The sequence below is a fragment of the Salvelinus fontinalis genome, chromosome 14 (assembly GCF_029448725.1).
Source record: "Salvelinus fontinalis isolate EN_2023a chromosome 14, ASM2944872v1, whole genome shotgun sequence".
Taxonomy (NCBI): domain Eukaryota; kingdom Metazoa; phylum Chordata; class Actinopteri; order Salmoniformes; family Salmonidae; genus Salvelinus; species Salvelinus fontinalis.
In genome coordinates this window covers 3,105,497-3,120,038 of record NC_074678.1, presented here as the reverse complement: position 1 = coordinate 3,120,038, position 14,542 = coordinate 3,105,497, and the positions used below count along the sequence as shown (strand labels likewise).

Below are 14,542 nucleotides of genomic sequence, written 5' to 3'. Positions count from 1 at the left end.
TGCCAAACATATGCAGCGCGTAAAGCACCGCTCAGGAGAGCTTTACCCACTGCAGAACCTTGGCATTGTGTTTTGGTGTGCATCTGCCTGCTAAGGAACTGGAGCTGAAGTAACAGCCGTCCCCTGGCATCCAGCCTGCCAGCCTCATGTCCATGTCTTTCCTTCATCAATTAAACAGAGCTGTACTGCCTCATGTCCATGTCTTTCCTTCATCTATTAAACAGGGCTGTACTGCCTCCTCTCCATGTCTGTCCTTCATCTATTAAACAGGGCTGTACTGCCTCATCCCTGTGTCTTTCCTTCATCAATTAAACAGAGTTGTACTGCCTCCTCTCCATGTCTGTCCTTCATTTATTAAACAGGGCTGTACTGCCTCATCTCTGTGTCTGTCCTTCATCTATTAAACAGAGCTGTACTGTCTCATCTCTGTGTCTGTCCATCTATTAAACAGAGCTGTACTGCCTCATCTCTGTGTCTGTCCATCTATTAAACAGAGCTGTACTGCCTCATCCCGGTGTCTGTTCTTCATCTATTAAACAGGGCTGTACTGCCTCATCCCGGTGTCTGTCCATCTATTAAACAGGGCGGTACTGCCTCATCCCTGTGTCTGTCCATCTATTAAACAGGGCTGTACTGCCTCATCCCTGTGTCTGTCCTTCATCTATTAAACAGGGCTGTACTGCCTCATCCTTGTGTCTGTCCTTCATCTATTAAACAGGGCTGTACTGCCTCATCCCTGTGTCTGTCCTTCATCTATTAAACAGGGCTGTACTGCCTCATCCCTGTGTCTGTCCTTCATCTATTAAACAGGGCTGTACTGCCTCATCCCTGTGTCTTTCCTTCATCTATTAAACAGAGCTGTACTGCCTCATCCCTGTGTCTTTCCTTCATCTATTAAACAGGGCTGTACTGCCTCATCCCTGTGTCTGTCCTTCATCTATTAAACAGGGCTGTACTGCCTCATCCCTGTGTCTTTCCTTCATCTATAAAACAGAGCTGTACTGCCTCATCCCTGTGTCTGTCCTTCATCTATTAAACAGGGCTGTACTGCCTCATCCCTGTGTCTGTCCTTCATCTATTAAACAGAGCTGTACTGCCTCATCTCTGTGTCTGTCCTTCATCTATTAAACAGAGCTGTACTGCCTCATCTCTGTGTCTGTCCTTCATCTATTAAACAGGGCTGTACTGCCTCATCTCTGTGTCTGTCCTTCATCTATTCAACAGAGCTGTACTGCCTCATCCCTGTGTCTGTCCTTCATCTATTAAACAGAGCTGTACTGCCTCATCTCTGTGTCTGTCCTTCATCTATTAAACAGAGCTGTACTGCAGCACTAGGACAGATGGAGCTGACAAAGCTGGAATACTAGGAAAAACAGTGGCTAGGTCAGAAAAATCTAAAGTCCACAAGGTACTGAAGGTACTGTGGAGAAAACAGAATGCATCTTAGTGTAGTGTGGAGAAAACAGAATGCATCTTAGTGTAGTGTGGAGAAAACAGAATGCATCTTAGTGTAGTGTGGAGAAAACAGAATGCATCTTAGTGTAGTGTGGAGAAAACAGAATGCATCTTAGTGTAGTGTGGAGAAAACAGAATGCATCTTAGTGTAGTGTGGAGAAAACAGAATGCATCTTAGTGTAGTGTGGAGAAAACAGAATGCATCTTAGTGTAGTGTGGAGAAAACAGAATGCATCTTAGTGTAGTGTGGAGAAAACAGAATGCATCTTAGTGTAGTGTGGAGAAAACAGAATGCATCTTAGTGTAGTGTGGAGAAAACAGAATGCATCTTAGTGTAGTGTGGAGAAAACAGAATGCATCTTAGTGTAGTGTGGAGAAAACAGAATGCATCTTAGTGTAGTGTGGAGAAAACAGAATGCATCTTAGTGTAGTGTGGAGAAAACAGAATGCATCTTAGTGTACCGTGGAGAAAACAGAATGCATCTTAGTGTAGTGTGGAGAAAACAGAATGCATCTTAGTGTACCGTGGAGAAAACAGAATGCATCTTAGTGTAGAGTGGAGAAAACAGAATGCATCTTAGTGTACCGTGGAGAAAACAGAATGCATCTTAGTGTAGAGTGGAGAAAACAGAATGCATCTTAGTGTAGTGTGGAGAAAACAGAATGCATCTTAGTGTAGTGTGGAGAAAACAGAATGCATCTTAGTGTAGTGTGGAGAAAACAGAATGCATCTTAGTGTAGTGTAGTGTGGAGAAAACAGAATGCATCTTAGTGTACCGTGGAGAAAACAGAATGCATCTTAGTGTAGTGTAGTGTGGAGAAAACAGAATGCATCTTAGTGTACCGTGGAAAAAACAGAATGCATCTTAGTGTAGAGTGGAGAAAACAGAATGCATCTTAGTGTAGAGTGGAGAAAACAGAATGCATCTTAGTGTAGAGTGGAGAAAACAGAATGCATCTTAGTGTAGTGTGGAGAAAACAGAATGCATCTTAGTGTAGTGTAGTGTGGAGAAAACAGAATGCATCTTAGTGTAGTGTAGTGTGGAGAAAACAGAATGCATCTTAGTGTAGTGTGGAGAAAACAGAATGCATCTTAGTGTACCGTGGAGAAAACAGAATGCATCTTAGTGTACCGTGGAGAAAACAGAATGCATCTTAGTGTAGTGTAGTGTGGAGAAAACAGAATGCATCTTAGTGTACCGTGGAGAAAACAGAATGCATCTTAGTGTAGTGTGGAGAAAACAGAATGCATCTTAGTGTAGTGTGGAGAAAACAGAATGCATCTTAGTGTAGTGTGGAGAAAACAGAATGCATCTTAGTGTACCGTGGAGAAAACAGAATGCATCTTAGTGTACCGTGGAGAAAACAGAATGCATCTTAGTGTAGTGTAGTGTGGAGAAAACAGAATGCATCTTAGTGTAGTGTGGAGAAAACAGAATGCATCTTAGTGTAGTGTGGAGAAAACAGAATGCATCTTAGTGTAGTGTGGAGAAAACAGAATGCATCTTAGTGTAGTGTGGAGAAAACAAAATGCATCTTAGTGTAGTGTGGAGAAAACAGAATGCATCTTAGTGTAGTGTGGAGAAAACAGAATGCATCTTAGTGTAGTGTGGAGAAAACAGAATGCATCTTAGTGTAGTGTGGAGAAAACAGAATGCATCTTAGTGTAGTGTGGAGAAAACAGAATGCATCTTAGTGTAGAGTGGAGAAAACAGAATGCATCTTAGTGTACCGTGGAGAAAACAGAATGCATCTTAGTGTAGTGTGGAGAAAACAGAATGCATCTTAGTGTAGTGTGGAGAAAACAGAATGCATCTTAGTGTAGTGTGGAGAAAACAGAATGCATCTTAGTGTAGTGTGGAGAAAACAGAATGCATCTTAGTGTAGTGTGGAGAAAACAGAATGTGTAGTGTACTGTGCCTTTCTACTGTAATAATCATTGCAGCAATTCAATGGTGGTACATCTACTATAGTGTAGATGTAGTTAAACGGATCAGATTGAGTTATTCTAACGAGGGGGGTGCTGTTAGTTAAACTCACAGGGCCGGCAGGTAGCCTAGTGGTTAGAGCATTGGGCCAGTAACCGAAAGGTTGCTAGATCGAATCCCCCGAGCTGACAAGGTGTCAAAATCTGTCGTTCTGCCTCTGGACAAGGCAGATAACCTAGGCCGTCATTGTAACTAAGAATTTGTTCTTAACTGACTTGCCTGCCTAGTTAAATAAAGGTTAAATAAATAAAAAATTAAATTAAAAATTAACTAAGATGTTTGAGCAGTGGAATACTAGCCCTTGGTTGTGTTTGCTATGACTTCCCTATGTGACATGGAGTGCTAATTTTATGCATGCAGGCTGTAAAGAAAATGATTCTGCAAAGCTTGGATTTCCATAATGCAGTATATTTTCTGTTGCTGGAAGTATGTGTCAGCGCAAAGTAAGAAGGATGGTTTTAGGAACTGGTTTGAGTTTCAATCTCCTGAACATCCCCTAGCTGAGAGACTAATCCTGTTAGAGAGAGTGGGAATCAAACCACTGGGACTGCATGCTTCTCCATATATCACTCTATATCAGGGCTCTTCAACCCTGTTCCTGGAGAGCTACCCTCCTGTAGGTTTACACTCCAACCCTGTTCCTGGAGAGCTACCCTCCTGTAGGTTTACACTCCAACCCTGGTCCTGAAGAACTACCCTCCTGTAGGTTTACACTCCAGCCCTGGTCCTGAAGAACTACCCTCCTGTAGGTTTACACTCCAACCCTGGTCCTAGAGGGCTACCGTCCTGTAGGTTTTCAGTCCAACCCTGTTCCTGGAGAGCTACCGTCCTGTAGGTTTACACTCCAACCCTGTTCCTGGAGAGCTACCGTCCTGTAGGTTTTCACTCCAACCATAAACTAACCGAGTGGACCGCTGCACCATCGAGAGCATCCTGACCGTTTGCATCACGGCCTGGTACGGGAATTGCTCCGTCCACAACCGCAAGGCACTCCAGTGGGTGGTGAAGACGGCCCAGTACATCTCTGGGACCATGCAAAAACAGGTTTTTAGAAATATTTGCAAATTTACTAAGAATAAAAATACCCTATTTTCATAAGTATTCAGACCATTTGCTATGAGACTTGAAATTTAGCTCAGGTGCATCCTGTTTCAATTGATCATCAAATTGATTAGAGTCCACCTCTGGTAAAATCAATTGATTGGACATGATGTCTATATAAGGTCCCACAGTTGACAGTGTATATCAGAGCAAAAACCAAGCCATGAGGTGGAAGAAATTGTCCGTAGAGCTCTGAGACAGGATTGTGTCGAGGCACAGATCTGCGGAAAAGGTAACAAAAAATGGATGCAGCATTAAAAGTCCCCAAGAACACGTGGCCTCCATCATTCTTAAATGGAAGAAGTTTGGAACCACCAAGACTTTTCCTAAAGCTGGCCACCCGGCTAAACTGAGCAATCGAGGGAGAAGGGCCTTGGTCAGGGAGGTGACCAAGAACCCGATGGTCACTCTTACAGAGCTCCAGAGTTCCTCTGTGGAGATGGGAGAAACTTCCAGAAGGACAACCACTTTGCAGAACTCCACCAATCAGGCCTTTATGGTAGAGTGGCCAGAGGGAACACACTACTCAGTAAAACGCACGACAGCCCACTTGGAGTTTGCCAAAAGGCACAAAGGACTCTCAGACCATGAGAAACAAGATTCTCTGGTCTGATGAAACCAAGATTGAACTCTTTGGCCTGAATGTCAAGCATCACATCTGGAAGAAACTAGGCACCCCGCATCACCTGGCCAATACCATCCCTACGGTGAAGCATGGTGGTGGCAGCATCATGCAGTGGGGGTGTTTGTCAGCAGCAGGGACTGGGAGACTGGTCAGGATCAAAGGAAAGATGAACGGAGCAAAGTAGAGAGAGATCCTTGATGAAAACCTGCTCCAGAGTGCTCAGGACCTCAGACTGGGGCGAAGGTTCACCTCCCAACAGGACAACAACCCTAAGCACACAGCCAAGACGACTCAAGAGTTGCTTTGGGACAAGTCTCTGAATGTCTTTGAGTGGCCCAGCCACAGTCCGGACTTGAACCCGATCAAACATCTCTGGAGAGACCTGAAAATAGCTGTGCAGCGACACTCCCCATCCAACCTGACAGAGCTTGAGGGGATCTGCAGAGAAGAATGGGAGAAACTCCCCAAATACAGATTTGCTAAGCTTGTAGCGTCACACCAAAGAAGACTCGACGCTGTAATCGCTGCCAAAGGTGCTTCAACAAAGTACTGAATAAAGGGTCTGAATTACTTACGTAAATGTGATCTCACTTTTTTATTTTTAATACATGTGCAAACATTGCTTGGGGTATTGTGTGTAGATTGATGGGGGAAAAATATATTTAATCAATCAATTTTATATTAAGGTTGTAACGTAACAAAATGTGGAAAAAGTCACGGGGTCTGAATACTTTCCGAATGCATTGTATATTTAGCCTAGGTATAATTTCACAACAGCTGAATTAATTCGCTTATTCCTGACTGTTTGAAATGCAGTGTATTTTGACCTTTAAATTGTACAACAAAGCTTATTAGGAGAAAACATTAAAAAAAAACAAAAAAACATACGTTTGAAAGAAAATCTAGATCTGATTTTAGGCCATATCGCCCAGCCCTACAACACACACATCACCGCTGCTGGTACCTGACAATAATTATGAAAAAAAGCTACATACGGCTCAATTTAAACACTTGCCCCCCCCAAACCCCCCCTTCCTCAAAACACGTGTAAATACTGGACTATAAAATGTGACTTCCTGTATGATACTTTATTCTATTCCACTGAGCTTTTTACTTTATGTTCATAGTCTTATTTTTAAATTATATCTTATTGTTGTTTCATTGTCGACAAGGAACCTGCAAGTAAGCGTTTCGCTTGACGGTGTATACCATGTGTATCCCGTACACACGACTAATAAAAATCGAAACTAATAATTAGCTGGTTGATAAGCTGAATCATGTTAGTTACCACTACGGTTGGAGTGAAAACCTACAGGAGGGTAGCTCTCTAGGAACAGGGTTAGAGAGGCCTGCTCTACATCCTTCTCCAGTATACTGTAGGAGAGGCCTGCTCTATATCCTTCTCCGGTATACTGTAGGAGGCCTGCTCTATATCCTTCTCCGGTATACTGTAGGAGAGGCCTGCTCTACATCCTTCTCCAGTATACTGTAGGAGAGGCCTGCTCTATATCCTTCTCCGGTATACTGTAGGAGAGGCCTGCTCTACATCCTTCTCCAGTATACTGTAGGAGAGGCCTGCTCTATATCCTTCTCCGGTATACTGTAGGAGAGGCCTGCTCTACATCCTTCTCCAGTATACTGTAGGAGAGGCCTGCTCTATATCCTTCTCCGGTATACTGTAGGAGAGGCCTGCTCTACATCCTTCTCCAGTATACTGTAGGAGAGGCCTGCTCTATATCCTTCTCCGGTATACTGTAGGAGAGGCCTGCTCTACATCCTTCTCCAGTATACTGTAGGAGAGGCCTGCTCTATATCCTTCTCCGGTATACTGTAGGAGAGGCCTGCTCTATATCCTTCTCCGGTATACTGTAGGAGGCCTGCTCTATATCCTTCTCCGGTATACTGTAGGAGAGGCCTGCTCTACATCCTTCTCCGGTATACTGTAGGAGAGGCCTGCTCTATATCCTTCTCCGGTATACTGTAGGAGGCCTGCTCTATATCCTTCTCCGGTATACTGTAGGAGAGGCCTGCTCTACATCCTTCTCCGGTATACTGTAGGAGAGGCCTGCTCTATATCCTTCTCCGGTATACTGTAGGAGAGGCCTGCTCTATATCCTTCTCCGGTATACTGTAGGAGAGGCCTGCTCTATATCCTTCTCCGGTATACTGTAGGAGAGGCCTGCTCTATATCATTCTCCAGTATACTGTAGGAGGCCTGCTCTATATCCTTCTCCAGTATACTGTAGGAGGCCTGCTCTATATCCTTCTCCGGTATACTGTAGGAGAGGCCTGCTCTATATCCTTCTCCAGTATACTGTAGGAGAGGCCTGCTCTATATCCTTCTTCAGTATACTGTAGGAGAGGCCTGCTCTACATCCTTCTCCAGTATACTGTAGGAGAGGCCTGCTCTATATCCTTCTCTAGTATACTGTAGGAGAGGCCTGCTCTATATCCTTCTCCGGTATACTGTAGGAGAGGCCTGCTCTATATCCTTCTCTAGTATACTGTAGGAGAGGCCTGCTCTACATCCTTCTCCGGTATACTGTAGGGGAGGCCTGCTCTACATCCTTCTCCAGTATACTGTAGGAGAGGCCTGCTCTATATCCTTCTCTAGTATACTGTAAGAGGCCTGCTCTATATCATTCTCCAGTATACTGTAGGAGGCCTGAACTACATCCTTCTCTAGTATACTGTAGGAGAGGCCTGCTCTATATCCTTCTCTAGTATACTGTAAGAGGCCTGCTCTATATCATTCTCCAGTATACTGTAGGAGAGGCCTGCTCTATATCCTTCTCTAGTATACTGTAGGGGAGGCCTGCTCTATATCCTTCTCTAGTATACTGTAGGAGAGGCCTGCTCTATATCGTTCTCCGGTATACTGTAGGAGAGGCCTGCTCTCCATCCTTCTCCAGTATACTGTAGGAGGCCTGCTCTATGTCCTTCTCCAGTATACTGTAGGAGAGGCCTGCTCTATATCCTTCTCCAGTATACTGTAGGAGGCCTGCTCTATATCCTTCTCCAGTATACTGTAGGAGGCCTGCTCTATATCATTCTCCAGTATACTGTAGGAGAGGCCTGCTCTACATCCTTCTCCAGTATACTGTAGGAGAGGCCTGCTCTACATCCTTCTCCGGTATACTGTAGGAGGCCTGCTCTATATCCTTCTCCGGTATACTGTAGGAGGCCTGCTCTATATCCTTCTCCGGTATACTGTAGGAGGCCTGCTCTATATCCTTCTCCAGTATACTGTAGGAGAGGCCTGCTCTATATCCTTCTCCAGTATACTGTAGGAGGCCTGCTCTATATCCTTCTCCAGTATACTGTAGGAGAGGCTTTTTATAGAGTGCACACCACATGACCAAAGGTATGTGGACACCTGCTCGTCCAACATCTAATTTAAAAATCATGGGCATTAATATGGAGCTGGTCCCCCCTTTGCTGCTATAACAGCCTCCACTCTTCTGGGAAGGCTTTCCACTAGATGTTGGAACATTACTGCGGGGACTTGCTTCCATTCAGCCACAAGATCATTAATGAGGTCGGGCACTGATATCGGACAATTAGGCCTGGCTCACTGTCGGCGTTCCAATTCATCCCAAAGGTGTTTGATGGGGTTGAGGTCAGGGCTCTGTAGAGGCCTGTCAAGTTCTTCCACACCTATTTCGACAAACCATTTCTGTACGGACCTCGCTTTGTGCACGGGGGCATTATCATGCTGAAACAGGAAAGGGCCTTCCCTAAACTGTTGCCACAAAGTTGGAAGCACAGAATCGTCTAGAATGTCATTGTATGCTGTCGCGTTAAGATTCCCTTCACTGGAACTAAGGGGCCTGAACCCGAACAAACAGCCCCAAAGCATTATGACCCTCTATTCATAACAAGAAAAAACAGGTAGCTAAATATAATAACAAACTGCAATCATTTGCTGTTAGTGAGAACTCAGTGCAGTGGGCAGCTGGGTGGAGGTGCTCTTGTCCTCAATGGACTTTACCATGTCCCAAAACTTTTTGGAGTTAGAGCTACAGGATGCAAAATTCTGTTTGAAAAAGCGAGCTTTAGCTATCCTAACTGACTGTATATTTGTTCCTGACTTCCCTGAAAAGTTGCATATCGCGGGGGCTATTCGATGCTATTGCAGTCCGCCACAGGATGTGTTTGTCTGGAGCGAACCAAGGGCTATATCTGTTCTTAGTTCTACATTTTTTGAAAGGGGCGTGCTTATTTAAGATGGTGAGGAAATTACTTTTAAAGAACAGTGCAGAGGATCTGTTCACTTCAAAGAAAATGTTTGTGTGTTTGTGGTGTTGTCTCTTAACATATATAGTCCTCTTTCACATCTCAGTCCTCTTTAAAGTGAACTCTGGGGTAAAACCCCCCAAAAGAAGTCAGTTCTCTTTGTATTCACACTGCCCTTGCCTTTGAATGAGGAGTCAACTCTTTTTCCAGTTCACTTCACCTATTTTATGGTCTGAGTCCTCTTTGCATTCACATTGCTGTGTTTAGAAAGAAGCCAATATCTTTTTTTAACATTCCCTCAATGCACTTTGGGTTTTAATCATTTAGAAGCTAATAAATTGCATTTAGTTGAAAGATTACATAATACTTGTAATTTGAAGATAATATTAACATGTAAATATAATTGGTAACAAAATAAATAGCAGAAGAATAACTGCAGATTAAATAATGCTGTAATTGAAAATTGTATACCCAAAGTAGGCTACGGGCCCTTTAAGAGGTCCTGAGTGGCGGAGCGATCTGAGGCACTGCATATCAGTGCAAGAGGCGTCACTACAGTCCCTGGTTTGAATCCAGGCTGTATCACATCCGGCCATGATTGGGAGTCCCATAGGGCGGCTCAAAATTGGCCCAGCGTCGTCCGGGTTTGGCCAGTGTAGGCCGTCATTGTAAATAAGAATTTGTTCTTAACTGACTTGCCTAGTTAAAATAAAGTTTTTTTTTTTTAAAGAGATAGAATTGATTTTCTACCCTACGTCGTGATTCTCACCCAAAAATATTATCTTCTGAAACTATTCAAACCCCACAATAAAATGAACAGCTTATGAAGCGCTCTTAGCCTATAGACCACAAATTACAAACAAATCAGCGAACTAAAAACTATTTTGGAATTTCTGTGCCGCCTTGACAATCGATAATATATATGCCAAAACAGAACACGCCTTTTCCCTCGAACCTGCACGTCATCATCTTCTCTTTTCTGTGGCATCAATGTGAGGGGATATGTCAGGGGAAACAGGGTTGCAGTAGTCTAGTGTGAGGGGTTATGTCAGTAGTCTAGTGTGAGGGGTTATGTCAGTAGTCTAGTGTGAGGGGTTATGTCAGTAGTCTAGTGTGAGGGGTTATGTCAGTAGTCTAGTGTGAGGGGTTATGTCAGTAGTCTAGTGTGAGGGGTTATAGCAGTAGTCTAGTGTGAGGGGTTATGTCAGTAGTTTAGTGTGAGGGGTTATGTCAGTAGTTTAGTGTGAGGGGTTATGTCAGTAGTCTAGTGTGAGGGGTTATGTCAGTAGTTTAGTGTGAGGGGTTATGTCAGTAGTCTAGTGTGAGGGGTTATGACAGTAGTCTAGTGTGAGGGGTTATGACAGTAGTCTAGTGTGAGGGGTTATGACAGTAGTCTAGTGTGAGGGGTTATGTCAGTAGTCTGGTGTGAGGGGTTATGTCAGTAGTCTAGTGTGAGGGGTTATGTCAGTAGTCTAGTGTGAGGGGTTATGTCAGTAGTCTGGTGTGAGGGGTTATGTCAGTAGTCTAGTGTGAGGGGTTATAACAGTAGTCTAGTGTGAGGGGTTATAACAGTAGTCTAGTGTGAGGGGTTATGTCAGTAGTCTAGTGTGAGGGGTTATGTCAGTAGTCTAGTGTGAGGGGTTAATATCAGTAGTCTAGTGTGAGGGGTTCTGACAGTAGTCTGGTGTGAGGGGTTATGACAGTAGTCTAGTGTGAGGGGTTATGACAGTAGTCTAGTGTGAGGGGTTATGACAGTAGTCTAGTGTGAGGGGTTATGACAGTAGTCTAGTGTGAGGGGTTATGTCAGTAGTCTAGTGTGAGGGGTTATGTCAGTAGTCTAGTGTGTGAGGGGTTATGTCAGTAGTCTAGTGTGAGGGGTTATGTCAGTAGTTTAGTGTGAGGGGTTATGTCAGTAGTCTAGTGTGAGGGGTTATGTCAGTAGTCTAGTGTGAGGGGTTATGACAGTAGTCTAGTGTGAGGGGTTATGTCAGTAGTCTAGTGTGAGGGGTTATGTCAGTAGTCTAGTGTGAGGGGTTATGTCAGTAGTCTAGTGTGAGGGGTTATGTCAGTAGTCTAGTGTGAGGGGTTATGTCAGTAGTCTAGTGTGTGGGGTTAATATCAGTAGTCTAGTGTGAGGGGTTCTGACAGTAGTCTGGTGTGAGGGGTTATGACAGTAGTCTAGTGTGAGGGGTTATGACAGTAGTCTAGTGTGAGGGGTTATGACAGTAGTCTAGTGTGAGGGGTTATGACAGTAGTCTAGTGTGAGGGGTTATGTCAGTAGTCTAGTGTGAGGGGTTTTGACAGTAGTCTAGTGTGAGGGGTTATGACAGTAGTCTAGTGTGAGGGGTTATGTCAGTAGTCTAGTGTGAGGGGTTATGTCAGTAGTCTAGTGTGAGGGGTTATGACAGTAGTCTGGTGTGAGGGGTTCTGACAGTAGTCTGGTGTGAGGGGTTATGTCAGTAGTCTAGTGTGAGGGGTTATGTCAGTAGTCTAGTGTGAGGGGTTATGACAGTAGTCTAGTGTGAGGGGTCAGTGCTCCTGAGCTCTGCCCTTAAGGGTTGAATATTGTCAATGTCGACGTATGGGCAATAAAGTTTCCCCTTTTCTATTCTCCTCAGACAGAAAGCCACAGTCATGGTAACGTGCATGGATAGCATCATGAAGGTAAAGGTGATGAAAGTACCGAGACAGTAAAAGACAACAGCCTCCAGATAATGTGATATAGGCCTAATATACTCTGTAACTGAGACAGGTGAAAGCAATCTGCTGCGTGCCCATCAGGGTGACAGCTGTAATCACCTGTCCACCACCTTCATAACAGTGTAGACGTTAGAAGACGAAGCCATAGACATTATCATAAGGGTTAGGATCATACGGGTTTATCAGGTACATGACATAGGTTATACAGGGGTTATTGAGTAGTCATTACCTGACATAGAGCGTTCTCTTCTGGCTGGTCCGCAGAGAGCCACTGCTGATACTGCTGTTCATCATCTGTTCACGTAGATCATGGATTTTGGCTTCAAACCGACTGTACTCTGGAAAACAGGGGGAAAAGGAGGAAATTATAACTGAATGAAAAAAAGAGAAAACTGACAGTAGCCTGAGAAAAAAAGAGACAGAGAGAAAATCCACAGAAGGAAAATGAGAGAGAATCTGTCTTCAAAGACTGATTCCACTTTGTTCTGCAGAGGAAAGATAGGACTGTTTTTGGGTATACGGCAGATTTGATTGTTTTCTGGCGATGAATGCATTACGACAGAGAGAGATTTAAACTATTGTACTCTGACGTAGAGGGAGTGGGAGAGAGATTGAGAGACAAATACAAATTCTACACTGTTGCCCTAGAGCACACAAACAATTACACCTACCTCGGGTTAAACACCAACACCGCGGGTAAATTCCACAAAGCTGTGAACACTTCTACGCCATCAAATGGAACATAAAACTCAACATACCAGTCAGGATCCGGCTAAAAATACTCCAATCAGTTATAGAACCCATTGCCCTCTACGGTTGTGAGGTCTCGGGTCCACTCACCTACCAAGAATGTACAAAATGTGACAAACACCCAATTGCAGGATTCTGCAAAAAATATTCATTTATGTACAACGCAAAACCCCCAAGCAATGCATGTAGAACATACTTAGGACTTTATCCACTAGTTATCAATATCCAGATAAGAACTGTTAAATTCTACAACCACCTAAAAGGAAGTGATGCCCACCCGTTTCCACCACAAAGCCCTCACCTACAGAGAGAATACCAGCCAGCTGGCTCTGTTCACAAACACAAACAGACCCCCAGGACAGCAACACAATGAGACCCAACCAAATCATGAGAAAGCAAAAAGAGAACTATGACACACGGGAAAGAATCAACCAAAAAACAGAGCAAATTGTAATGCTATTTGGCCCTAAACAGAGAGTACACAGTGGCAGAATACATGACCACTGTCACAATTGGCTCATTAATCCCCCTCCTCTCCCCTGTAACTATTCCCCAGGTCGTTGCTGCAAATGAGAACGTGTTCTCAGTCAACTTACCTGGTAAAATAACGGTAAAATAAAATAAAAATCTGACCCAAACTTATGGAAAGCTTTGACTATGTACAGACTCAGTGAGCATAGCCTTGCTATTGAGAAAGGCCACCGTAGGCAGACCTGGCTCTCAAGAGAAGACAGGCTATGTGCACACTGCCCACAAAATGAGGTGGAAACTGAGCTGCACTTCCTAACCTCCTGCCAAATGTATGACCATATTAGAGACACATATTTCCCTCAGATTACACAGACACACAAACTCCCATATCTGGTAAGATTGTTTTATATTTTTCAACCTTTTTAAGTGCAATGTTTACTGTTAATTTCTAATAGCTCTTTGTAAATGATAAATGTGTTTCTTCCACTTGCTTTGGCAATGTAAGCATAAGCTTCCCATGCCAATAAAGCATCATTGAATTGAAAGAGCGAGAGAGAGAGAGAGAGGTAGAGCGAGAGAGAGAGCGAGAGAGGTAGAGCGAGCGAGAGGTAGAGCGAGCGAGAGGTAGAGCGAGAGAGAGAGGTAGAGCGAGAGAGAGAGGTAGAGCGAGAGAGAGAGGTAGAGCGAGAGAGAGAGGTAGAGCGAGAGAGAGAGGTAGAGCGAGAGAGAGAGGTAGAGCGAGAGAGAGAGGTAGAGCGAGAGAGAGAGAGAGAGAGAGAGAGAGAGAGAGAGGTAGAGCGAGAGAGAGAGACCTTCTGTCAACGAGTAAAGATAAAGAGTGTAAATGTAGCTGATGTTCTATGGTTGATGAGTCTGTGTACCAGAGAGACTGGCTAAACCCTACCGGTGGAGGGAGGGGGATGTAGAGAGAGAGTCTACCTGGTTACATCTCTCTGGCTGCAACGTCTGGCCAAATCTCTACATCTCCTCTGAGAAGATGAGAGGAGGACTACCAGTAGCTTTCACTACGGTTAAAACTGATCTGAAATCAGTTATCCCATGCAGACATGTCTAGGAAAGAGTTATACACTGATCTAGGGCTTGGTAGAACTAGTGTAATGCTCTGAGCCAATGAAAACACATCTATTCCAGACGATAACAAGCATCATTCTGCCTCCAGTTCATGTAGACCTTATAGAAGCCCTGCTTCAACCCT

At 44.1% G+C, this 14,542-nt stretch overlaps 1 protein-coding gene across 16 annotated transcripts in view; it reads right to left on the bottom strand.

Annotated features, from left to right (window-relative positions):
- LOC129869391 (disks large homolog 1-like) overlaps positions 1-14,542 on the bottom strand; it is a 282,157-nt gene that overhangs the window by 26,392 nt on the left and 241,223 nt on the right. For all 16 annotated transcript variants that reach the window (XM_055943757.1, XM_055943763.1, XM_055943760.1 and 13 more), the window contains one exon: positions 12,335-12,443. In XM_055943757.1, coding sequence (XP_055799732.1) covers positions 12,335-12,443 — 109 coding nt within the window. The remainder of the gene's footprint in view (positions 1-12,334; positions 12,444-14,542) is intronic.